This window comes from Helobdella robusta, assembly GCF_000326865.2.
Source record: "Helobdella robusta unplaced genomic scaffold HELROscaffold_5, whole genome shotgun sequence".
Classification (NCBI taxonomy): domain Eukaryota; kingdom Metazoa; phylum Annelida; class Clitellata; order Rhynchobdellida; family Glossiphoniidae; genus Helobdella; species Helobdella robusta.
Genome location: NW_008705254.1, coordinates 5,300,474 through 5,326,606, shown reverse-complemented (window position 1 = coordinate 5,326,606; position 26,133 = coordinate 5,300,474). Strand labels below are relative to the sequence as shown.

Sequence of the window (26,133 nt, the reverse complement as noted above, 5' to 3'; positions counted from 1 at the left end):
GAGTTGTATGCGAAATTCGTGGCCGCCATTCAAGAAGTGTCTCAGAGGTTGATGATGAAGAACAACCTGCTGGAGATCAAGATGGTGAACATGGAGAGGGAGCTGGAGAGCAAATGTGTGCAACTTCACGAGACCATCAAGAAGTTCAACCTCGATGTTGGATCCATGCAGATCCTCAGCAAATCAATTGATGTCAGTCAACATTAATTCTTTATAATTGCAATAAACGCAATTGTGTAAATTATTATTTGATTCTTCATTATTGCGTCACTTAGAAGTGTCAACAACAACGACTCACGGACAGTTGAAGTGTCCGAACAAATGCATCAAACATTCTCACGCACGTTAAACAAGGATCTTTTTTGCTTCGAATCCGGACATCTTTAACCATCACATCGCACCTTTGTAAAAATTAAAATATTCTTAGAAACAAACATCAAAAATTTTTGAAAATTATTCCAACTCTAGGACGTACTTGCTTTTAAGAATGCCACAATAAAGGACTTGAAGTTTGAACTGGCTCGAGCCTGTAAGGTAGGTAAATACTGGATACAAAGATACACATAAACACAGGCATACAAACACATTTACAGGCGCACAATGATCTGATGAAAACTTACGAATCCCGACTGCAAGCCTTCAAAATTCCGTCAGGAGAAACAGGATTTTATCCCGTCAAGACCCACGCCATCGACGATACGTCGCTAGGGGAGGGACCGGCCGGATTGGTCTCGAAATGCGTTTGATCTCAAGCATTCACAATTTTGTTCCGGTTATTTTTTTAGCCTAATTAAATAAGATTAAAAGTAAGTTTGAATGTTGTCCAGTGATTATTTTTCATTTACGATTTTGAATAAAAACTACCACGAAATTATTTTGAAAAGTTTGATAGAAATTTTTAAAAATGTAAAAGTAAGTTTACGATAGCGTTATTCGTCACCACTTCTCTGCGTAATCTGCTATAATAAGAAAAAGAAACTTAATAATAGAAATAATAAAACCAATAATAAAAAAAATAAATACCCAAAATAATATTAATGATAAAAATATTTTTAACGATAGCAATGTGCCTCTTGTTTCATGTCCAGTTAACTAGGTGAACGTAAAAAAGATATAGATAAAAACAAGCAAATAGATCGTGAATAGTAGAAATGACGAATTATATAGTCTGGGTAATTTAGCATTGCTTGTGCATTAAATATTTAATTATAAACGAACTGAATTGTAAAAACACACACAAACACACATAATCAGCAACGTTGTCTGAATCAAACTTTGTTTAATTAAACTTATTTTATGTGATAAGAGATATTTCCCAAATTATAAATTGTTTGAAATGAAATTTAGCTTATATATATATATATATATATATATATATATGATTTAAAAAGAAATAGTGAAATTAACTTAGAATGACTGAATGAATTGGCAAAAAAAGATAGGTATGCCTCTTTAACAAATTGTTAAAGCATTCTAAGCCTCAGCATTTCATTCCAAAAACGACTTTCCACACGTTTGGATTTTTGCACAAAATTCAGCATGACAATTATCATTTTCTTTCATATTTCTAACATTTAGTTGGCAAACCAAAATAGGATGGAAGAATATTTGTTTGAAAATGAAATCTCAAATGCAGATTAACCATCAATAAATCAACTAATTAAATTAAACAATCAATCAACCAGGCAATCAACAACATTTTTGACATCAACGGTCATTTAATCAATCAAACCTCCAGTCAGCCAGTTAGTTAATCAGCAATCAATCAATCATTCAATCAATCATACAATCAGCGAACCAACAACTCAATCAATCAAACATCATATCATTGTTACTATTTTCAAACTCGTGATTACTTAGATCGCATGTAGGAATATCCAACATCCTACTGTCTGACTCGTATAGATCTTCCTCAAAAGAGTTCTGCAAGACTCCATTTCCATTACTACCACCGGCGTGGTTGTGGTCGCTACCAAAACTGCTGCTACCGAAGTTGTTACTGCTGCTGCCAAAAACGTTGTTGCTGCCAAAAATGTTGGTGCCACCAAAACTGTTCTGAGAGCTGAGAGACAGCTGGTCGATACCGTTGCCTACGTTCACCTCCTCGTCCCCCCAGTTAATTTTAAATCTTGTCACTCGAGGGCAGGTCGCCAAAATGTTGCGCTGTAACTGGTTCAGTTTTTAATAATTAATAATTATTAATAATCATTAATAATTAAAAAGTCATTAGTAATTAATTAATTAATTAGGTACGTTTAATAAAGTATGTTAGAAGTTTTCAATATTTTTATAAATTACTGATTGACCGATATGAAAAATAATTGTATGCCATTTAAAAAACAAAAATACTTTTGATATTTTTAAATATTTCAAAGAACTACCAAAGCAAATAAGAATTTAAATTCAAAATTGCATATAAATCATGCAATCAATTCAACTAATCGTATAAAAGAATGTACATAACTATTAAAAATCTTACAGATAATATTTGAGTAGACACAAATACAAATGAAATTTTAAAATAAGTGCATCACTAAAACCTTAGAAAAATCAGGTTCAGCCGGTGGGTTCTCTTTCAGTTCGGGATCGGTGTATTCGTTATTGACGTAGTAACCGACTCTGATAAATTCTGCTTTCTTGTAGAGGCACGTCAGTAGGATGACAGTCACACCGACAACATCTTCTTTGGGGATTTTTGTTGCATCGGGTGGGTCGGCCTGAGGATGTGTGAGTAATTATTCATTTGAGAGATGTGCACACAAAGAAATTTTAACATTATTACGAAATTCAATTTTTAAGCAAATTTAATTTGGTATACTCTTGTAAATTATTAAAAATTAGTTACAAATTAGAAATTAAGAATATTATTCAACTTCTTAAGAAAATATTTAATCAAATAACTCATTAATAACAGACATGTTTAATAAAAAAAAAGAGAAAAAATTGAGAAAAACCTCAAAAACAAACATATGTTTGCCACCAATTAGAGGTCCAACGAGTACTGTATCCAGAATCTGATCGTATTCCTCACTCTCCGCTGACCCAACATAAATTATCTTCCATTCAAGGTCTTTTTTGGAGAAATTAATCATAATATTATTATTTTATGACTAATTATTTAAAATTAAAATAATTAGAATAAGAGAATTCAACTTGTTTTTTATATTAACTTGTTTTTTATATTAACTTGTTTTTTATATTAACTTGTTTTTTATATTAACTTGTTTTTTACATTAACTTGTTTTTTATATTAACTTGTTTTTTATATTAACTTGTTTTTTATATTAACTTGTTTTTTATATTAATTAGTATTGTAACAAATAAATTATAATTATATGATTTAAAAATATTGTATTCTTATTTTAACGTTTAATTTAAACCAAACGATTATTGACATAAAAACAGGAAATGAAATAAATAAATAAAATTCAATTATTATTTATATTTATTAATCAATTAAATTTGAGAAAAAAGAAATGAAAACAATTAGAAAAAAGCTAAAATATTTTTACTTTACCACCTTCATCCAATCCGTCTAAGCACTCAAAAGTAATTTCGAACTGGAAAGGATGCATGAAGGGGCAGGGGTTATCCTTTACGACGACATTACAAATGTTCACTTTGGCCATTTTATTAATTAAGTTAAGAGGAGGCCGATTACTGATTAGGAATTACGATTAGGAAGGAATTTTCAAGTTAAGAACACGTCAGCAAATATTGACGATTAAAAATATTAGAAAAGACCGAATATGTTATTTTGAAGTTTAAATCGCACAATTGGAAAGTTTTTAATACGGAGAAATATTTTAATTAAAACAAAATCTTGCAAAAAGTACACTAATCGGCGGGAAAACTAGTTAGATCAAAAAATGTGTTTTCACTGGCAGTTGTGTGTGATTAGCAGCAATGTATCATATTTGGTGGATTTTCAATTAAAACTCTAGTAATATTTCTTAGTTTCTTCAAAATTTTAAATAATTAATTATTTAAATTTATTTAAAATTTATTCGTTTTGGTTAATTGCATTCGTTTACGTATTACTTCAATTAACTATTTGTTTTTTACTTAGTTTTAATTTTAAACATTACCCAACGAGTTTACTTTTAAAAGAGAACAGATTTTTAAAAGGGGTATTTAAACGTAACAAAGTTTCCTAATTTTAGGCATTGTTCGGCATAGTTTTTAAAATATTTTTGAAAACCCTAAAAGTTGTTTAATTTGTATTCAAAAGCACAACGAACGTCATTTAGTATTAAGTTTGTGGTAGCTTAATCTAGATTAAGCTACCACAAACTGTTACGACCACATGAGACATGACCATCATGCATAATATGTAATATAAATATATATAAAAATCACACACAAATCATCAATACCCACCTTATATTCAAATTAGGAACTCGAACGACTTTTTTTTATTACTTTTCCTTTTTTTATAAATAAATACTGTTATCAATGTGATCCATAGCAAAGAAATTCAATTCATGCATCCCATGACAACACTAATGATCGAGAATTTCTTTATTTAGTATCTATATTATATATATATATCTATATCTATATTATATAATAAGGTGTGTGCACATGTTTGTGTATTTACGTATGTGTAAGTGTTTGTATTACACGTATGTGTACATACGTATTTTAACCGATCTTACAAATGTTGACGTTCGAGTCTCCGTTTTTTATTTCGTTTTTTCATTATCACCTAATTTTCATTACTAATTTGTAACTCTACCACCCGCAATATACTTACATCGCTACATCTAACGACGTACTTTATATATGAGTGTATAATTTAAAAAAATCTATCACTAAAAACATTAAAAAGTAGTAGAAAAATTAAACAACGCTGTGTCCAATCGGACCCGTCCTTTTACAATATTCGGAATATTGAGCAGCTGTCATTTTGGAAACGTTAGAAGAACTACTCGTAAAACTAGGATCGTAAAGAGAACCGATTTTACTCGTATCTAAAATTTCTATACCAGCAGACGTGGAGGCGGCTGCAGTTGCTTGCGCCCTGCTTCTTGAAACGATGCTGCGGGTAGACGACGATTGGTAGGGACTGTGTCGGTATCTGGCGTTCTTGGCCGTCACATGCTGCACCCACATGAGATACAGGACGATGGCAACTGCTCCGAGAAGGAGAACCAGCAGTGATCCGATGCAGCCGGTTGCCACGACGTATTCGTAGGCAGCCGGAGTCGGTGTCGCTGTCGGGTAGACTGTTGAAAAATTGTCACCAGTGTTATACATTTGCAATGAAAGAAGCATAACAAAAAATCTAACAGTAATCCTGTTTTGCCATTCTGGGGAAGTATTCAGACCAAAAACCGTACTGAGACTGTCTGTATCTGAACCAGAGATGTGCGTACCACCTAATCTCCAGGTAAGTGAAGTTGTACTGGTTGAAAGGTTCCCAGGTTACGTTTCGAGTTATGTTGGGGGTGGGATCACTAGATTGTAATATCGTTATTAGAGAGCCAGTCAAATATTTTAATAAAATGTTTACAATAAACTGAGAATCAACAAAATAAAAGTGCCGACGATGACGTAGGGGATTAAAAACATCGAAATAATGACGTCAACGATGACGAAGAAACTTCTTTAAAAAACTTAGCGACGCTTAACCCGTATATAGCGAAAGAGCTCCACATGTACATCATGAAATCGCTGATGTTTCTGTCGTCATAATCAAAGTACTGCCTTGGCACTAACTCAGTTTCATTCAAAATTGTTTCGTTCATGAATGGGAAGCCCAGAACGTACTGAATGGCGGCCGAGTGAGACACTCCTGTTGTGTTTAGTTTTATAAAATATTCATCAGGCCCCGGATTTTGAGGTGTGGAGACCCAGGAACAGGCTCTGACTCGACGAAATGATATTAATCATAAAATGATGCGACGATAAGGTAAATAATTATATTGATATCTTTTAAAAGTTTGTATATAAATCAGGAAAATTGTGTTAGTGAGATTATTATCTGTATCCGTAACAAATCTGATGAATTGCTTTCTTCATGCAATAAACGTAATTGGTGTACGTTGTTCGTTATTTGGGGTAAAAGTACAATTATTTAACATACGTTAGCGTAATTTAAAAAATCTTTTTATCTCTTTAACTCGTTTTTATCTTTGACAAATAAAAATGAGAATAATAAATCCAAATTTTCATGTTGAAAATAACGAATAAAGATGTAACAACTGACCCATATACCAGGGTAGCCAATCGTTCCAGGACTTCCAGTTGAATACGTACATGTACGTCGGAGAGAAGTCTGACTGCTGCTTCACGATCGTGTCCATCCCAATTCCGTAGTTGAGGTCAGTTATCATCTGGTGTTTGAAAGGTTTTTTATTCTTTAAAAAAATTTACACTCTGTTACAGCATAAAGCAAAATGACAAATAGAAGTATGATAAACTGAAGAAGGCAAACGGAATAATGTTGAGTAAAAAAGATGGGCTATTTGAATGTCTGATAGGAACATTTTTTAAGTTCGCCGTGCCTTTACTCAAATGTTCAATCAATGAATGCTTTGTCGGCAGATTATTATGCGTAAAAGGTGCATTGATGTAACATTCGGAGTTAATTGTATATTAAACAAAGCGCAATTCTTAATATAGAAAGGAACTTAATGAAATTTAATAAATCGAAAAGCAAATGAACTTGCAAAACATGAATCACGCTTATAAAAAATTAAAATCAGATCAAACGAATGACATCCCAAAACAAAAACAACGACTAAAAAACAAACGAACATTCAAATACTCCATTCCTCTGGCACTTGTATTCGTCGGGTCGGGCCAGTGTGTATATTGAAACTCGATAGCATCTCTGGCTCTCTCCCGGTATATGTCGATTATCTTCCACTTGTAGACGATTTCGTCGAGGAAAGCCCGGAATCTACTGACCGTTATGCCACCCTGCAGACCATTTGCTGTCCAATCTGTGGTCAGTCAGGTTGTGGCGAGTTGCTTGGGAGTTGTTCACATATTTTGTGGTAATAAGCGACCGACCGTTACTACGTTTTGACGAGTTAATATTAAATTTGTGATGTTCCGATTGTTTGATTATGAGTGATGCGTGATCAGTGGTATTTTTAGATTTTACTGGTTCGATTGAACACGAGAAATTTTAATGAATAAAATGAAAAATAAAATGAAATTACACATTTGAAAATAATAATAATATAATAACGCACTAGCAATCTCTGCGCCATCGTGGGCATTGATGCCGATAATACAGGGGACCCTAGCGAACTGTCCCTCTCTGCGGTAATCGTCAGGGGACTCAGGCAGGAAGCCCTCCGTCGAGATGGAGTAGAAGAGGCCATCTTGAATTGGAGCCCACACCGCCCCTAACACCCCGTCCTGATTGGATGAATTTTGTTGTTGGATGAGGTGCTATGTGAAGATTTTATTTACCACATTTAAATTTAGTCACGCGCATATAACGTCTACAATTAAACTGACAATACGTAAACAAAATTAACATTTTTGAAAAAAAAAACAAAAAGCGATAACTACGAATTAGAAAAAATTTATAAAAATTTAAAAAACTCGAAAGAAAAACTGTTACTGACATTTGGAGCAATCTGATGTTGAGCCTGAACGATCATCTGCCATGTTACGGAAGCATTGTTTCTCAGGCATTTGATCATGGCGTAAGAGCCTTCCTGGTTGCAACCAACCAACTCCGCCAACTTCTTGGCGTACGTGCGTGGCCGATAGAATGGTCTGCTCATGCCAAACATGCTCAAATCGTTGCCACTCATCATTATTGCCTGACTGTAGTAGGCTGTCGGCGAGTGAGTGAGTGAGTGAATCAGTGAATGACTGATTGATTGAGTAAGTGATGATTATTGTGTACAATGTTGGATGCTATAGCATTTTTTATTTGATAATGTCTGGCGATTTAAAGGCGCGATGCAATTATTAAAACAAGCACACGACCATGAAACCACGCATAAAATGGAGAAAAAACAAATCGTAAATCACACAACTTTCCATACACCATCGTAAGTTTACCATTCCTATAACTTGAGGGGGAGACAAGATGGAGACCCACGCTGACGCCTCCCGCGCCCTCCCCCATCAAAGTTATTCGATTGGGATCCCCTCTGAACGCAATGATGTTCCTCTTAACAAATTCCAGAGCCTGGATCTGATCCCACATCCCAAAGTTTCCAGGAGCATGCTCGTCTTCCGTTGTTAAGTAACCTGGGCAATGTTTGTCAGGTAACTTGACATTATGTTTATCAATCGAGAGTGATTGTTTCTTACGCTATTGATGATAATAATAATTATAATAATAATAATAATAATTAAAATAATAATAATAATAAACATAAGCCACCTAGCGCCCCTAATCTGTAGTTGAAGGTGACGACGACAACGTCCCTGGTGGCCAGCACGTGACCCGGCTGGGATTGGGACGTACCTGTGCTGAAGTTACCTGGATTATAATAATAACAACAACAACAATAATAATAATGGCAATAATAATAATGATAATAATAATAATAATGGCAATAATACCTGAATGGATGTAGACAATGACGGGATAGATAGTTTGATCGTACTCCAAGTTAGGCTGAGTTCTCTGCGAGGTCGGCATGATTTAGGATTAATTAGTTAATTAATTGGTTAATCAACTAACTAACCAACTGAATAATTGGTGTAAGTTAACTGTTACGAATGATTAGATTATCAAGTCAATTTTGCAGTTTATTAAACGAACTGTTAATTTAATTTTTTTACATTAAGAAAAAACAAAGCCCAAGCAACACGCCAAATTTATTGAAAATATCAAAGCAAAAATGTAATTATAATTAATAAATATAATAATGAATAATATTAATTATAATTAAACATAATTAATAACAATAATTATTATTATTATAACAACCACGTACGTTAGGTACAAAAATGTTCATGTAGAGGCAATTCTCGCTGATGTTAACATTCTCCATTGTGGGGATATCCCTCTGAAGTATCTCCAGTCGCTGGGGGCAGGCAGGTCGGTAGTAGGTGGCGTCCCAGGTGCCCACCCATCGTGGGGGTAGTGGTTTCTAGGAGGAGAGAGAGGAAAGAAGGATTATGTGTGATCAAGAATGATTTGAAGCAGAAGTTTTGGTACAAAGAAAAGATTTTTAAATTTATCTTTATAACTTATGTTGGGTAAAAATTACCGTTATGTATGCGTATGTGTGTTTATGTGTGTTTATGTGTGCGTATGGTTTAGTGTGAGTGTAGATATGTGTGCTTCTTAAACAAGTATTACAAATTTATTAATTTCGTAAAAGTTAGTTTTCCGAAACAACCAGCTGTGAAAACTCAAAATGCACCAACTTGGAATCGGTATCTGCCAATGGGCGGTTCAGCGTAGGGGACGCCGAGGAAACAGTTGATCCTCCTCAGTAGCCACTGTGGATACTCCCCCCAGTTCACGTCCCAGAACGTGTCCTCCAGATACATCGGGATCGAAAAGCCTGACGATGTCGTAGTGATGTGGTTGTTAAATGTCGCATGTTTAAAGACGTTGTCGGTTGTCGTAAGTTTTGTTGAATAGCTTGATGATGGGTGATAACGTGATTTCACTGCTTTCATGTTCAGTATAACGGATTGAAAATTTATGAGTGTAATTCTAAAATAACAAATGGCGCATATTTCTATGAAGATGTGCACACAAACACCTCACCCGATATATATGTATCTTTATAACACGTGACATAATTTAGTTAAATGTTACATCATCATAGATTATATAACCCACAGCCCTACAAACCTTTCACATACTCCCCATAGGCTTCCATCTTCTTAGAGAAGACGAACTTATCGAATCTTTCGAGGGGTGAGCGCCATGGATTCCACTCCAACGGGGGTAGCTGCCTCTTCCATTTAGACCACACCTGTTGTCCGGATGTTGGAACTATAAAAGAGTAACACACTAACAGCAGTAGTGTTGTTGTTGTTAGAAAGAGGATTAGTGGCGATTGTGGCCGCGATGTTGAAGCCGGTAACTTAACTATCTTCTTTATATTTGTTGAGATCCCGTTTTGAAATGGCGCTGATGATGTTAGGTGTTCTGTATCACTGCTATTATACATTTTATTAAATAATCCAAAATGATTAATCAATTCACTAAAGATTGCATTGTTAATTAGTGAATGATTAGCGATTGAATGATTAGTGAGTGATTAATAAATGCATTGCTATTTTATGTGACCTGCACGGGTTTTATTGTTTATAAATAGCTTCAGGTAACCAGCAGGTGAGAATTTGCATTGAAAGCTAATTTATTAAAAAATAAATTTAATTTGAATTATCTAAAGAAATTAAATTAACAAAAATATAGTTTAAATTGCTACATTTGTTAAATTTTGATCTATTTAAATGAATAAATCTTTTGGGAAATATAAAATTACTTTTAATCATTTTAGGCTCTTTGCTTACAAACAAAGCTTGTTTTTTAAAATAATTTGCATGGCAATTTATGTATTAAGTAAAAGTTGATCTTGTGCCCCGTAAAATATGGAATTAGTGATTCCGGATCGCAAATTAATCGCGATCGAATATCCCGGCATTGTTAACAACATCGACAAGGCTTTTGATACGCTTGGCGGATTGAAACAACTCACTGAAGTCAGTAAAAAATTCAGTTCTGATTGTAAAAAAATTTTAATACATTTTTCTGTTATCTGTTTGTTAATATATATAATTTACTAAATAAATAAATTAAATAAGGATTTTTGTTATAGCTGTCTTTTCACACACACAAACACACACACTAAACACGCACATGCACATCACACAATACATGCACACTACACAATACACAACAAAACATACACACACACACATACACTAATATAAATAAATTATAAATATATTTATAATCTCACGCATTACCCAAGATTTTTAAAGATATAAGCAAAAGAATAAAGTTGAACTTTCGACCTGACAACCCATTTTCCAGGCCAGCATACGGGGACAGGAGCTCAAGGTATTGCCTACTTCTCAAAGTCAGGAGGAAAAAGAATAATAATAGTAATAATAGCAATAATAATAATAATAGTAATGTCGGTTGTCGTAGTGATACCAGATCTAGTTTAGGGTGTTTGGAGGGTGAGATTGTAGGGACAGTTGAGACAGTAATAACATTCACTTGTAAGTTGATTTGTTTAGCTGCTGGTTATAAACTTAGTTTTGTCTTCCTTTGTATTATCTTTCATTATTTAATTTGTTTGTTACTTTTATTTAATTTTTAATCCTGATGTAACTAATGCCTTTTTTATTTTTCTGAATAATTTTCCTTGCGAAATCTCAATTTTTTTAAATCAAGAAAAATGTTTTATTTCATTTTAAAACATACATCATTACTGTCACTACTGTAACAGCTCTCTGTGACTTCCAGTACCTTCCAATGACTCAGAACAAAAACGGTACCTACACGAGTTTCCACGATGACATCACATTTAAGGACGTCAACTTGAGAGACTACAGCCAATGGGTGCAGAAGCCAGTACCACTTTTCCTACTGCCTCCATTCTTCAGTCGATTTGATCAACCATTTCAGTATTGTTTCAGGGAGAAGGCGACGGAGAAGCAGTTTAACTTTCCTAAAAATTGCATCGGAATTTGTATGTTTTGTCTTTGGTGTTCGTGGGGGGTGTTTTTGAATTTGTATATTTTGTGTATGGAACAGTTGGAGGGTGTTTTTTTGAGGATGTGATGGTTTTGTTTTTGAGATTTTTCATTTATGATACAAATAAAAATTAATTAACTTTTTAAATTATGAAAATCATAAATAGCATGAGATGATTTATTTAAATTAATTGGGTGAAAAGTCACATTTTTTCACTAGATTTTTGTAACTGCTGCGATTGTTTTAATGTATTTTGTTACGTTCAAATGTGTTGGTGTATTGATTTTATTATTTTGTATTTTTATTATTTAAATGAAAATAAAATTTTTAAATCAATAATTTAAAAAAATGTTAAACTATAATTTCTTAATTTATTTTTCCAGCCAGATCCAGACGACCCCACTTTACCAATTTATTTAAATTTTCAAGTTCATGCGTACCAAATGAACCGAACGTCGAAGCGGTACTCAAAGTTAAGAAGTTACTCATTCCTAACTGGAAAATTGATAGGATCAAAAATGTACGTCATCATTTATTTTTTTCTCTCTTTCTCTCATTCCACTAATTCATTTTCACTAATTTGTTTCAATGTTCGACATTCGTCAGGCATTCGACAAACACCCTGTCTACACGTCTGTTGCTCTGATGGCAGAAATTGGACCCCTCTTTACAAGAGAAGATCTCAAGGTATTTGCACTCTTTCTGTATTCTTTCTCTTTTCTCACTCTTTTCTCACTCTCTTACCTTACTTTTTTTCTCTTACTAAAATTAGGCCATCCTACCAACTGTGACCTATTATTGCGTGGATGGGCCCTGGAGGGCCATGTGGGTCAGACTGGGGTACAACCTGAGGCAGCATCCTGAGTCAAAGATATACCAGAATTTGGATTTTAGACAGGAAAGAAGTATGTCTGTGCGTGTGCGTGTGTGTGTGCGCGTGCGTATGTATGTGTGTGTATCTGTTTTTATTTGTGTATATGTATGTGTATGTGTCATCAGTGTTTAGTGAAATCATTTTTTTAATGTTTAAATAAGATCATATTCGTGACATAATTAATTCTTCAATGAATTCAAGGGATCAATCAATCACTGAACCAATCAATCACTAAATCAATAAACCAACCAACCAGGTTACTCCAACTTATTCACGAACAAGATAAAACCGAAGAGGAACACATTTGAACACAACCTACCGACAACAATCAGCAAGACTCACATCCAACAAGTCTCAAGTTTCATGCAACGACAAGAAGAACAACAAAACAACAACACCACCAATAGCGATGATGATGATGATGATGTTGGGTGCGAGGTTGATAATGATGACGGTGGTGGTGATGTTGCTTATGATGGTGGTGCTGGTGGTGGCGGGATAAAGAGAAAAAAAATGAAGGAAAAATTTGTTGAAAAGTTGAAGAAGATGGAAGAGGAGTATAGAAAATCATTGGTCAGTTTCTTTTCTCTCTCTTTCTCTCTCTCTTCCTTTTTCTCTCTCTCTTCCTCTTTCTCTCTATTTTTTTCTTCCACTTTTTTTTTCTCTCAATAAGTCCACCAATTAATTATTCAATCAACCAACCAATTAATCAACCAACCAATTATTCAATCAACCAACCAGTCATTCAATCAACCAACCAAATCATTTTATCAACCAGCCACCAATAAATTATTCAATCAACTAACTAACCAATTATTTAATCAACCAACCAATCATTCAATCAACCAACCAATCAACCAACCATTCAATCATTTAATCAACCAACCGATCAATCAACCAACCAACTAACTAACCCCATTCAGGAGCCCTGCTACATATTCCGTCCGGGTGTCACCCCCAAATACAGGCAGGTCTTCTACCACCTCCGTCACATCGAAGTACCCGAGGTCCAGTACCTCATCCATCTCAATGATGGACAGGTAGTGGTGATGGTGATTGTGATGATGGATGGTGCTGGTTGAAAGGATGATGATGAAAATGATGATGAAGAAGATGATGAGGAGGACGATGATGATTTTAATGGTGTTAGTCTTGGTAATTTTGTTGATGACCGTAACGATGATGAAAATGATGATAGCTATGGCCGATTGCGATTAACTCACGAACAGGAAACGGATTGCACGGAGGCCAACGGCTGGTATCCGCCAGGGACTGTTGAGAAGTGTCGGGCCATCATCAATTCCTACAGGGATAAGTGTTAGGAGACAGTTTTTTTCATCACGGATTTTTGTGGTGATGATGGTGGTGGATTGAATGATGATGATGATGATTACGTGGTTGTTATGATGATAATGATGTTAGTGGTGATGATAACGATTATGTGGTTGGTGATGATAATGATGATGGCAATGATGATGATGATGATGGTGAGGATGATGATGGTGATGATGATGATGGTACTCGATGGTTGTATTGGAAAAGACTACGTGGATTTTAGAGATGACAGTAGTTATGGTGATGATGTCAGAAATGATGAACGAACGAATGTATGAATGAATGAAGGATTAATTAGTTAGTTAATTAATTAATTAATTAATGAGTGAATGAACGATTGAATGAACTTATCAACTATCAATGAAACAGCCACAGGCGAAATAGCCAACTCACCTATCGACAAAAATGAAAATGCCGACGACAATGATGACGTCAACGAAACCGGTGATAACAACAACATCAACAACAAAAACAACAACGCTAATAACATCAACAACAATGATAATGACGTCAGATACGACAACGATGACGTCTACAACATGACTGACATCGTCTACGACGACGACGACGACGACGATGATGACGTCGCGATTAAGAATACTGATAATGATTATTATAACAATACTAACAACAACAATAACAATATAAATAATAATAATAATAGTTATTTTGATGGCGAATTTGAAATGGGCGTATTGAACATGCTGAAAGGTGGAAAAGAAAATGATGATGGTGATAATGATGATGGTGGTGGCTGTGGTGGTGCAAGCTTCGACGATTTAATGAGTGGTGATAACATTAGTAGAATCATGAGTATGATAACTCAAGATGGCGCTGATGATGACGACGACGATGATGATGATTAAGCTTTCTTGGGGGTGAAGATTATGATGATAGCGATGGTGAAAATAATAATCATGATAATAAATAATATTATTGTTATTATATAATTATAATTGTTATGGTGATGATGATGGTGATGATGATCGACATGTTTCCCTGGCTGATTAATGTTGTCAATATAAACATCATCTCTCACGATTTTTACTCTTTGTTTTCATTTATTATTATTATTATTGTAGTTATTATTATTGTAGTTATTATTATTATTATTATTAAATGTTAGAAATTAATCGTTGTAAATCTCTTTTTAGAAAATATTACATACGCACGATTACTTTCGCTGGTGTTAGTTTCAGTTGTGGTTGTAGTAGTTGCAGCAGTAGTAGTAGCAGCAGCAGCAGTAGTAGTTGCAGCCGCTGTAGTAGTAGCAGTAGCTTCAGTAAATGTAGTCTAGTAGCAGCAGTTGTCAGTTGTAGTAAAAATACTGGTATTTGTTGTGATAAATCCACATTTTACATCATCGTTGATCGTATTTCGTGCTTTCATTCGTAACTTGCAAGTTTAGGATTGTTTGAAACGGTCGTTAGCTCAATGTTAACTATGTTAATAATGATAGAGATATACACATCTATCACGATCAAATGGATATAACAATCTATCATGATCAAATGGATACAATCTATCATGATCAAATGGATATAACAATCCTATCACGATCAAATGAATATATCAATCTATCGTAATCAAACGGATATACAATCTATTCCCTTCCAAGGAAAGGAATAGATTGTATATCCGCGTTCATCTTGATACAATTATCTTTGTTAAATTACGACAATACACACTTACTACGGTTTACAAGTTTTACTATCTTTACAGGCTTTAGGACATTACACATTTTACGTATTCACTCACTAATCAATAGTAATCTAATGTATAATGTTAATAATAGAACTATAACTAATTCCCAGTAAAATCTAGTAAGAAAAATTGAAGACAACCCTCTAATAATAGTAGTAAAATACTAATTACGATTCATATCACACAAATTACACCATAAAATATAATTACAATCTATAATAAAAGTAATAATTGTAAAAATATTTAGAATAATAATTACGAGACAAATGTGGAAGTATTTGCAAGTGGAATCACAAACATCACATGCGTCTGTCCGCGCATATTAATGAAAGATTTTTGTTACTATTATTGTTATTGTTCTTATTGTTATTGTTGTTATTATTGTTGTTGTTGCTGTTATTGCTATTGTTCTGGTTAGTAATGCTGATGGCTAGATGAAAGGTTCTGACTTAATGATGTGGTGATGTCTAATGCACATTGTGTTTTTTATCGGGTACTGCCTGCGTGGTATTTCTATATTGTATATTTGGTATTATTGTTTAATACATGGTTTCATGTGTGTTGTTGTGCTTATTTGTGTGTTTATTGGTGTATTGTGTATTTGTACGTGTGTGTGTGTGTGTGTTTTGATTTGTACATGTGTGTGTGGGTGTTTTAGTATTTATGTTTGTTTATGTTTGCATGGATTTATGTTAGTGTGTTTCATTTTCATATAAGGATATTTTGGTTCATAATTGTATTTGGGATTCAACAGATTCAGAGATTTGGGATTCACTGAAGCCTAAATATTCCAAAAACGATTTTTTCATCTGTGTTTATTTAATATAAATTGTGCGTATTTACATACATACATACATACGTACGTACGTACGTACGTACGTACGTACGTACATACATACATACATACATACATACATACATACATACATACATACATACATACATACATACATACATACATACATACATACATACATGCATACATACATACATATCATACATACAGACCCCCTGTGTGGGGGCCGTCAACTACGTCACTCAGCATTAAACGACTACATTTGTCGGCTCTTCTCCAAGGCTTCAATCCCAGTTCTCAAAGAACCATCAGGCATTTCTGCGCATGATGGTAGGCACACTAATACCTTGGAAAGTCGGTAGATGTTTGGCGTGGGATGTTACGGTCCTTGGCACCCTCGCCGAACGATATGTAAACCTGACAAATAAAGAATGCGGTTTGGCCGCGGCCAGGGCAGCGGACTAGAAAATGAAAAAATATGGGAATGTCCTCCCATCGATGGAATTCTTGCCAATATGTATCAAGGTTCTCGGCCCGATGGACCCCAACATCCTTAAATTTCTTAAGGCAATATGTAAAATGATCAGCGTCAGATCAGGCGACAGCAGGGAACTGTTTTTCGCAACTAACCACATTTCGTGCTTGTTGCAGCGGTTCCTGCGTGTCTGTGTGCTTGAAAATATCCAACTGAATGCCGACATGTGCAATTAACGACAAATCAAAGTGTTAATCCATTTGTTACTTGATGTTTGACGGTTCAGTGTCACTCATCATGTTTTGGTTTTAACATACATACATACACACACACACACACACACACACACACACACACACACACACACACACACACACACACACACACACACACACACACACACACACACACACACACACACACACACACATACATACATACATACATACATACATGCATGCATACATACATACATACACATACATCTTCTGTCTGCTTTATATAGAATGGTGATCATGGAAAAGAATATAAACCAATGTAATTGCTATCCCAACAAACATACATACAAGCGTCATACATACATGTATACGTACATTGTACGTGCGTGCGTATACAAATACAAACATACAATTTTCTTGCGTGTGCTCATATGCGTATATATGTGGTTTAAATAGGAAAAATTAATTGTTTTAATGTAATAATTAGATAATTTCAATAAATTTTATAACGAATTTAATTATATATGAAGAAATATTACTACAATGTAATGGTATGTAACGTATTCAACATAGAAAATTCTTTTTTGGCTTTAGTTAATCCTAATTATTTCATTAATAAATGAATCAATCAATGAATCAATCAATGAATCAATCAATGAATTAATCAATTAAAAACGAATGAAAGATTGAATGAACGAATGAATAAAATTGTCGTTAAAAAATTTACTGAAATACTGCAAATTTCAATTAATAATAATATTAATATCAGTAAAAACGGAATATTAACCAAATTAGTTAATTGGATAATAGCATAATTAATTGAAAAATTGGATAATTAATTATTATGGATAATTAATTATTATGGATAATTAACTAATTAATACGGATTGTAATTAGTTTTCTAATAATAAAATGATCGATTAGTTATCTTTAAATTTTCAACCAATTATACAATAATAATACTACTACTTAAAATAATAGTTTTATTTGTAAAATTAATATAAATAATAAAATAATAACAATAATAAAAAACATTAAATAAATATGAATATAGGCACACAGTCTTTATTTTGATCGCCGAAAACCAAAGTGGACAGCTAAACGGAGAATTAAAAGGTAATTTATTATCACCACCATCATCATCGTCGTCATCTTCATCAACATCGTCATCATTGTCGTCGAGGTAATACCTGTAGTCGCAACAGCATCGACGGCAGTAGTCGTAGAAGTTGTTGCAGTAGCAGTAGTGGTTGTAGTAACAGTCATAGCAGTAGCAGTAGTAATAGTAGGTAGCACATATGAATGTACACCGTAACAGATAGTATTCATGTAGTATTTCTGTACTATGCACGTATGTATTATTATTATTATTATATGATCATTTATATAGCGCCTATTAAAAACATTTTCATAGGCGCTTTACAACTATGGCAATTTTCTACATGAAAAAAGATATGTCTTCAATTGACTCTTGAACTGGGGAAGTGTCAGACCAGACCGGCGCAAAAAATATGGAAGTTCATTCCAATGCCTTGGTCCATAAACTGCAAAACTACCTGATGCAATCTTTAATTTAGTAACCGGGACCACTAACAAATTTCCCCAATCTGATCGTAAGCCAGTTTTTAAAGAAATCGATGATCTGTCAATCAACATGTTTCGAAACGCCATGTATGTATGTATATATGTATGCATGTATGAATGTATGTATGTATGTATGTATGTATGTATGTATGTATGTATGAATGTATGTATGTATGTATGAATGTATGTATGTATGTATGTATGTATGTATGTATGTATGTATGTATGTATGTATGTATGTATGTATGTATGTATGTATGTATGTATGTATGTATGTATGTATGTATGTATGTATGTATGTATGTCTATGTATTAACTGCGGTTGTTTAGTGTTTCATAATGTTTCACCCTTTGTCAAGCAAATTATTAGCGGTTGTAAAAATAAATCTGGGAAAATAAATCGTGCATTCATGGGGTTGTGAATTAGTTTGTTTCCACTCGCTTTTTCTCTCTAAAACTAAAACAAAATAGACATGACATAATGATAACAAAAATGAAACAAATACAACTTACTGTTGCTGCTACTGATACTGCTGTTACATTAGTTTTCACCTTCGTTTCTATTTTTAAATCGTCTTTGAATGAATGAATGAACGAACGAACGAACGAACGAACGAATGACTGAATGAACGAACGAACGTATGAATGAATGAACGAACAAACGAACGAAAGAATGAACGAACGAACGAACGAACGAATGAATGAATGAATAAATGAATGAATGAATGAACGAATGAATATGTTGGATAGTGATTGAGAAAAATAAATGAATAAATGAATGAACGAATGACAGAAAGTTCAATAATTTCAGTTTTACGCGCGTACTCAGATAATAAAAAACGAATTCTATCCATTGACGCTTTTTATACACCATTTCAAATTTTGAAAGCATTCTAAACCCGCTAACAAAAGAGATAGCGAGAGAGAAAGAGAGAGGGCAAGTGAATGAGAGAAAAAAAAGAAAGATAAAGAGAGAGAGAAAGAAAGAGAGAGAGAGAGAGATTGAAGAATTGACATGGATCAATGTTTTTCGTTTCGTCGGGAATAAAAAAAAAAAAACTCGATAGCATTGTCGTCATCACCATCTCATCGTCGTCATCATCATCATCATCATCTTACTCATCATCATGATCATAATCATCTTCCTCATCGCCATCATCATCATCATCATCGTCGTCGTCATCGTCCTAATTTCTCGATATTTTTTGGTCATAATGTAAATAATAACTCAATAATGATGAAAATAATAATAATAATAATAATAACAATATTATAACATTAACAATATTATAACAATAATTATAATCATTATCATTGCTACGGCTATTATTAAAAACACTAAATAGAGATAAAACTCTTGCTGATGTTCATCATGCCTAGCTTCAACCCAAGGGAGCGCTACAAAATGCTCATTACGTCATCAACGGCGACGTCGCCATCTTCGTTTCTGCCATCATCATCATCATCATCATCGTCGGCGTCATCTTCATCGTCGTTATCTCAATCATTATCAGCAACGCCATCATCATCGTCATCATCTTCTTCGTCATCATCTTTATCACAATTATCATCAACCTCTTTATCAACATCATCATTATCTTCATCATCATCATCGTCATCATCATTACCATCATCATCGTCATCATCACCTCCCCATATATCTTTAAAAGCGTCAACGATGATGATGATGATGATATTATTAACAACGCTCGCTTGTTTGCACACCGTATCATGTGACAACATCAACAACAACAACAACATCAACAACGACGACGATAATGACGACGACGACAGTAATTTGAGTGGCGACGTCGTTAACTCAGGACGCTGCATCGTGAGGTGTCTCTCTATGCTTCAGGTTTGCGTTCACTTTTAGTTGTTTTTATTATTATTGTTGTTGTTGTTGTTGTTTTAACTTTTATTATTGCAGTTGTTGTTGCTGTTGTTGATGTTTTAACTTTTATTACTGCTGTTGTTGTTGATGTTTTAACTTTTATTACTGCTGCTGTTGCTGTTGTTGTGTAGGTTTTCGCTCTTTAGGCAGTTAATGTTATTTTTGTATTGCAACAGTTACAATCATCAGTTACATAACTACCATCAGTATAACCATCATTACGATAATTAACTAGCATCATTATCATGATTATCTTCATCATCATCATCATCGTCGTCGTCGTCGTCGTCATCAAGGCGTACATCAGTTGCCTTTCCAACACGCCAACTTCTTTATATCACACGTCTATTAAATAGACACGCACACACACATGACCACACACACGCAACACACACACATGCTCCCTCACATACATACATACATACATACATACATACATACATACATACATGCATGCATGCATGCATGCATACATACATACATACATACATACATACATACATACATACATACATACATACATACATACATACATACATACATACATACATACATACATACATACATACATTGTATGCCCTCCCCTCGATGGAATTCTTGCCAATATGTATCGAGGTTCTCGGCCCGATGGACCCCAGCACCCTTAAATTTCTCAAGGAAATAGGCAAAAGGATCAGTGTCAGATCAGGTGACAGCAGGGAACTGTTTTTTGCAACCAACCACATTTCGTGCTTGTTGCAGCGGTTCCTGCGTGTCTGTGTGCTTGAAAATATCCAACTGAATGCCGACATGTGCAATTAACGACAAATCAAAGTGTTAATCCATTTGTTACTTGATGTTTGACGGTTCAGTGTCACTCATCATGTTTTGGTTTTAACATACATACATACATACATACAGACATACATACATACATACATACATACATACATACATACATACATACATACATACATACATACATACATACATACATACATACATACATACATACATACATACATACATACATACATACATACATACATACATACATACATACATACATACATACATACATACATACATACATACATACATACATACATACATACATACATACATACATACATACATACATACATACATACATACATACATACATACATACATACATACATAATACCTCGTTTGCCGGCTGGATTGTTTTAATTTTCTGGTTAATTTTGTAAAATTCATTGATTTTAACTTGTTTTTACATATAATTTTTGGGGTCGTCAGCTGTAATTTTGTCCCTGGTTAGTTTTTCCATATTTTTTATCGTTTTTCTGTCCTGCCTCTGCCAATTTTTTCGTTTTTTGTTTTTTTTTATCAATATTATAATTTATTCACAGCTCATAGCTGCTACAGGTCACCGGCCAGCGCCAGGTGTTAGCTGTTTTTATTATTATCGGAAAGTTCACTATATTTTAACTTATTTACCTTCTACCGACCTTTTTTTTTAATTTATTTTTGAAATTAAAATTTAAAATTAAAATTTATTTATAAAAAAAAAAATTTCCTAAACCAATTTTAAAATCTGTGTAAAAAAATAAACTGTAAGGGGAGAGATTGGGCCAAAGTTTGTTGCAATAGTTGTCTCCTCCCACACTGTTGCCTAGGTTTTTGTATTCACTCATTCACTCATTTTTTCACTCACTCATTCGTCAAAAGAAAAAAGAGGAAGGAAAAAAACATAAAAAAAAAGTTGAAAAAGTTATATATATTTTCCAATGGTTAAATATTTAAAGATAATTCAGTCATTCATCCGTTCGCTCGTTCATTCATTCCGTCACTCATTCATTTATTCGTTCATTCATCCATTCGTTCGTTTGGTTATTCATTCATTCATTCTTTTTTTTTCCTTCACTTACCCGTTCAGTAATTAACTCATTCATTCCTTCGTTCATTCACTCATTCATTCGTTTGTTCGCTCGCCCGTTCATGTGGTCATTCGCTTGTTCATCCATTCATTCATCCATCCACCCCACTTGGTTTGGACGGCACGGAGGTAAAGCGAAAGAACAGGAATGCTCGGGGTCCCGGAAAAAAGTTGACCCATCGGGCGCGAGGGCTGCTTCGCCTCTCGGTGCCGCACCCGACCCCAAGCCTAGGTTGCCCACACGGTCGTCGGCCGCATCGGTCTCTGGTGATCCTCTCGACCTGGATTACTCTGGTGTTTTTGACAAGCTGACGGCCGTGCTGAAATGTGTACCGGTGTACGACCATATCCCTAAGCCATGCAGGGAGAAGTTCGCACATGATCTGAACGCCTTGCTGACGGCTGTTTGTAATGACCCTGGTGACCCGGCTCACTGGGTTAGACTCCACTGTTTTGTCCCATACGTTTTACAGAAGACTTCCAGAGGGGGTCGCCGGGTCAACCAGGGCAATCTGGTTCTGGTCAACAAGCGTCTAAGCGAATATTCAACTATTGGTCTTGAAACCCTGGTACTGTGCTTTGATGGGTTCAATAATGCCAAATCACAAAAGCCCAACCCCGATCGGTGGATCAACGCTGTGTCATCTTGTATTGAACAGGGAAACCTGTCCTCGGCTGTCAGACTTGTCTGTTCGCCGGAGGGCCTGGCGGAGAGCTCACCATCCACTTTCGATAAATTATGTTCCATCCACCCAAAAATTCCGGTGGACAGGCGGGTCTTCCCCGCATTGGCACCAACGGCTGATTGCGTTTCTCCCGCCGAGGTGCTGAGGGCCGTTAAATCGTTCAAAAACGGTTCTTCCGGAGGCCTGGATGGCCTACGACCCCAGCACCTTAAGGATGTTTTTTCTGGCCCCTTGCCAATCAACGACACACTGAACTCCTTAACCCAATTCATTAATTTGATCCTATCTGGAGTTTGCCCACTCTCTGTCCGCCGGTTTTTCTTTGGAGGCCGGCTAATAGCTTTAAATAAGAAAGACGATTGCGGTCGGGAGTGTTTGGAGGAAGTTGGCCGGCAAATATGCCTTGGCCCTGGTCGTGGTCGAACTCAAGACCAAATTCTACCCGACTCAGTTGGGTGTCAGGATTAAGTTCTACCCGACTCAGTTGGGTGTCAGGTGAGGCCGCTGTTCAAAGATTGATCACCGACCTCCCCGATCAATGGGGGTTTCTGAAACTGGACTTTAAAAATGCCTTCAACGCCTGGAGAAGAGACTCGATGTTGGAGGCTGTCAAACTTTTTTGCCCCAATATCTATAATTTTTGCCATTCTGCCTATGGCGGAGTCTCTTCTCTTGGCTACCACTCTTGGGTTGTAGAATCGTCCGAGGGGGTACAGCAGGGTGATCCCCTTGGTCATTTGCTGTTCGCACTAACTCTTCATCCACTCTTAGAGAAAGCTTTGTCCACTTTCGTTTGCGCTTATCTGGATGATATCAGCATTGCTTCGGACGGCCCAACTCTGGCCAATAGCTACGAATATCTGAAGCATAACTCCGCTGCAATTGGTTTAGAGTTAAACATTAAAAAATGCGAACTTCACTGCCAAAGTTTGTTTCAAGTGCCACATGCGCTGGCTGGAATACCCAGAGTTGGTGCATCAGAATTGAGTTTTTTAGGCACACCCTTGGTCGAGGGCGATTACCAAATAAAGTTTTTTGACCAAAAGCTCTCTGAGCTCAAATTCGCCCTGGGTCGTGTTTCCTGTCTTTCGGCCCATGATGCCTTGACTATTATCCGCAATGCCCTCAGTTTGCCCAAATTGATGTACTTCCTGCGTACATCCAAACACATTGATCCTTCTAAATTGGGCGAATTTGACAGAGCCCTGCGCACCGCTCTGTCGTCGATTTGCACTGTTCAAGTGACCGACAGTGGCTGGTCCCTAGCTCAGCTGCCGGTGCGATTTGGTGGGCTGGGGTTGGTTAGCGTGGTTCAGCTGACTCCAGTTGTTTATAATTCTTCTGCCGCTGCCACGCTCAACCTGCAGTCTTCCCTGTTCCACCGGTTTTTTCGTTGCCGCGATATTCTTCCCCCAGTGTCTGCCCCGGGGGACCGTACGCACGTCCAAATTTTGAATGAAGAATATAACAAAATCTTTCAAAATTTGTTGTCTTCATGCGGCGACGACTTTTCCACCGCTCGTTTGTTGGCCATGTCCAGCGTTGCCAGCTGTGGGTGGTTGAGATCGTGGCCCAACACCTCTGTGGGCCAGCACCAGGCTTGACGACGAGTCTGTGAGATTTGCCATTGGCTTCAGACTTGGCCTAGTCATTCAAAATAAATACACGTGCCGATGTGGCGCTGGGGCGGACGAGTTTGGGCACCACGGTTTGGTTTGTCGCCTGGGTGGGGGCCGTCAACTACGTCACTCAGCATTAAACGACTACATTTGTCGGCTCTTCTCCAAGGCTTCAATCCCGGTTCTCAAGGAACCATCCGGCATTTTTGCGCATGATGATAGGTGCCCGGACAGATGCACACTAATACCTTGGAGAGCCGGTAGATGTTTGGCGTGGTATGTTACGGTCCCTGGCACCCTTGCCGAACGATATGTAAACCTGACAAGTAAAGAATGCGGTTTGGCCGCGGCCAGGGTAGCGGACGAGAAAATGAAAAAATATGGGAATGCCCTCCCATCGATGGAATTCTTGCCAATATGTATCGAGATTCTCGGCCCGATGGACCCCAACACCCTTAAATTTCTTAAGGCAATATGTAAAATGATCAGCGTCAGATCAGGCGACAGCAGGGAACTGTTTTTCGCAACTAACCACATTTCGTGCTTGTTGCAGCGGTTCCTGCGTGTCTGTGTGCTTGAAAATATCCAGCTGAATGCCGACATGTGCAATTAACGACAAATCAAAGTGTTAATTCATTTGTTACTTGATGTTTGAAAATACCCAAAAGTAGGACAGGATTAAATGATAAATCCTGGTTCATACGAGGTGCTAAAATGTGGAATGAATTTAGTTTCCATAATTCACAGTTCTCTTCTATTGCCTCCTTTAAAAAAACAGCAAAGAACAAAATTCTCGAAAGTGTTCTGTAAACTTAATAAGTTATTATTATTTCATACTCGTGATATTACTTTGATTTTTGTTGCTATTATATAAATGTTTTAGACAATTTCAGAAACGTTGTAAAATTTTTATTTTCCAATTTGAATTAATCATTTGAAATTTTTTATTTTTCTTTGTCATGACATTCACTCAGATACATTTTAATTAAGGTCGCCTGCACAAGTTATTTTTCTTTTAGATCTCCTGGTGATTTTCTTTTTTACCAAAGAAATGATTGGAAAAAAAATACATACATACATACATACATACATACATACATACATACATACATACATACATACATACATACATACATACATACATACATACATACATACATACATACATACATACATACATACATACATACATACATACATACATACATACATACATACATACATACATACATACATACATACATACATACATACATACATACATACATACATACATACATACATACATACATACATACATACATACATACATACATACATACATACATACATACATACATACATACATACATACATACATACATACATACATACATACATACATACATACATACATAC

At 35.5% G+C, this 26,133-nt stretch overlaps 4 protein-coding genes across 4 annotated transcripts; 2 read left to right on the top strand and 2 right to left on the bottom strand.

Moving 5' to 3' along the window:
• Positions 1-811: 811 nt before the first annotated feature.
• HELRODRAFT_95507 (hypothetical protein) lies at positions 812-3,876 on the bottom strand. Its single transcript, XM_009027019.1, has 5 exons — positions 3,521-3,876; positions 2,955-3,070; positions 2,541-2,717; positions 1,526-2,169; positions 812-1,499 (listed from the first exon to the last, which is right to left on the bottom strand). The coding sequence occupies exons 1-4, from the start codon at positions 3,627-3,629 to the stop codon at positions 1,810-1,812; spliced, it is 762 nt and encodes a 253-aa protein (XP_009025267.1). The 5' UTR covers positions 3,630-3,876; the 3' UTR covers positions 812-1,499; positions 1,526-1,809.
• Positions 3,877-7,544: 3,668 nt separating this feature from the next.
• On the bottom strand, positions 7,545-9,480 carry HELRODRAFT_68508 (hypothetical protein; the record flags this gene model as incomplete). Its single annotated transcript, XM_009026995.1, has 6 exons — positions 7,545-7,801; positions 8,032-8,223; positions 8,360-8,458; positions 8,542-8,596; positions 8,919-9,074; positions 9,355-9,480. 6 exons carry the CDS (start codon positions 9,478-9,480, stop codon positions 7,545-7,547), a joined length of 885 nt encoding a protein of 294 aa, XP_009025243.1.
• Positions 9,481-10,536: 1,056 nt separating this feature from the next.
• HELRODRAFT_189301 (hypothetical protein) lies at positions 10,537-13,044 on the top strand (the record flags this gene model as incomplete). Its single annotated transcript, XM_009027486.1, has 7 exons — positions 10,537-10,647; positions 10,920-11,172; positions 11,403-11,645; positions 12,034-12,170; positions 12,257-12,337; positions 12,423-12,555; positions 12,781-13,044. Coding segments are annotated over 7 exons (1,221 nt in total), but the record flags the coding sequence as incomplete, so codon positions are not given.
• Positions 13,045-22,492: 9,448 nt separating this feature from the next.
• On the top strand, positions 22,493-25,348 carry HELRODRAFT_163674 (hypothetical protein; the record flags this gene model as incomplete). The annotated part of the gene is made up of 2 exons (XM_009027485.1): positions 22,493-23,430; positions 24,958-25,348. 2 exons carry the CDS (start codon positions 22,493-22,495, stop codon positions 25,346-25,348), a joined length of 1,329 nt encoding a protein of 442 aa, XP_009025733.1.
• Positions 25,349-26,133: the final 785 nt, after the last annotated feature.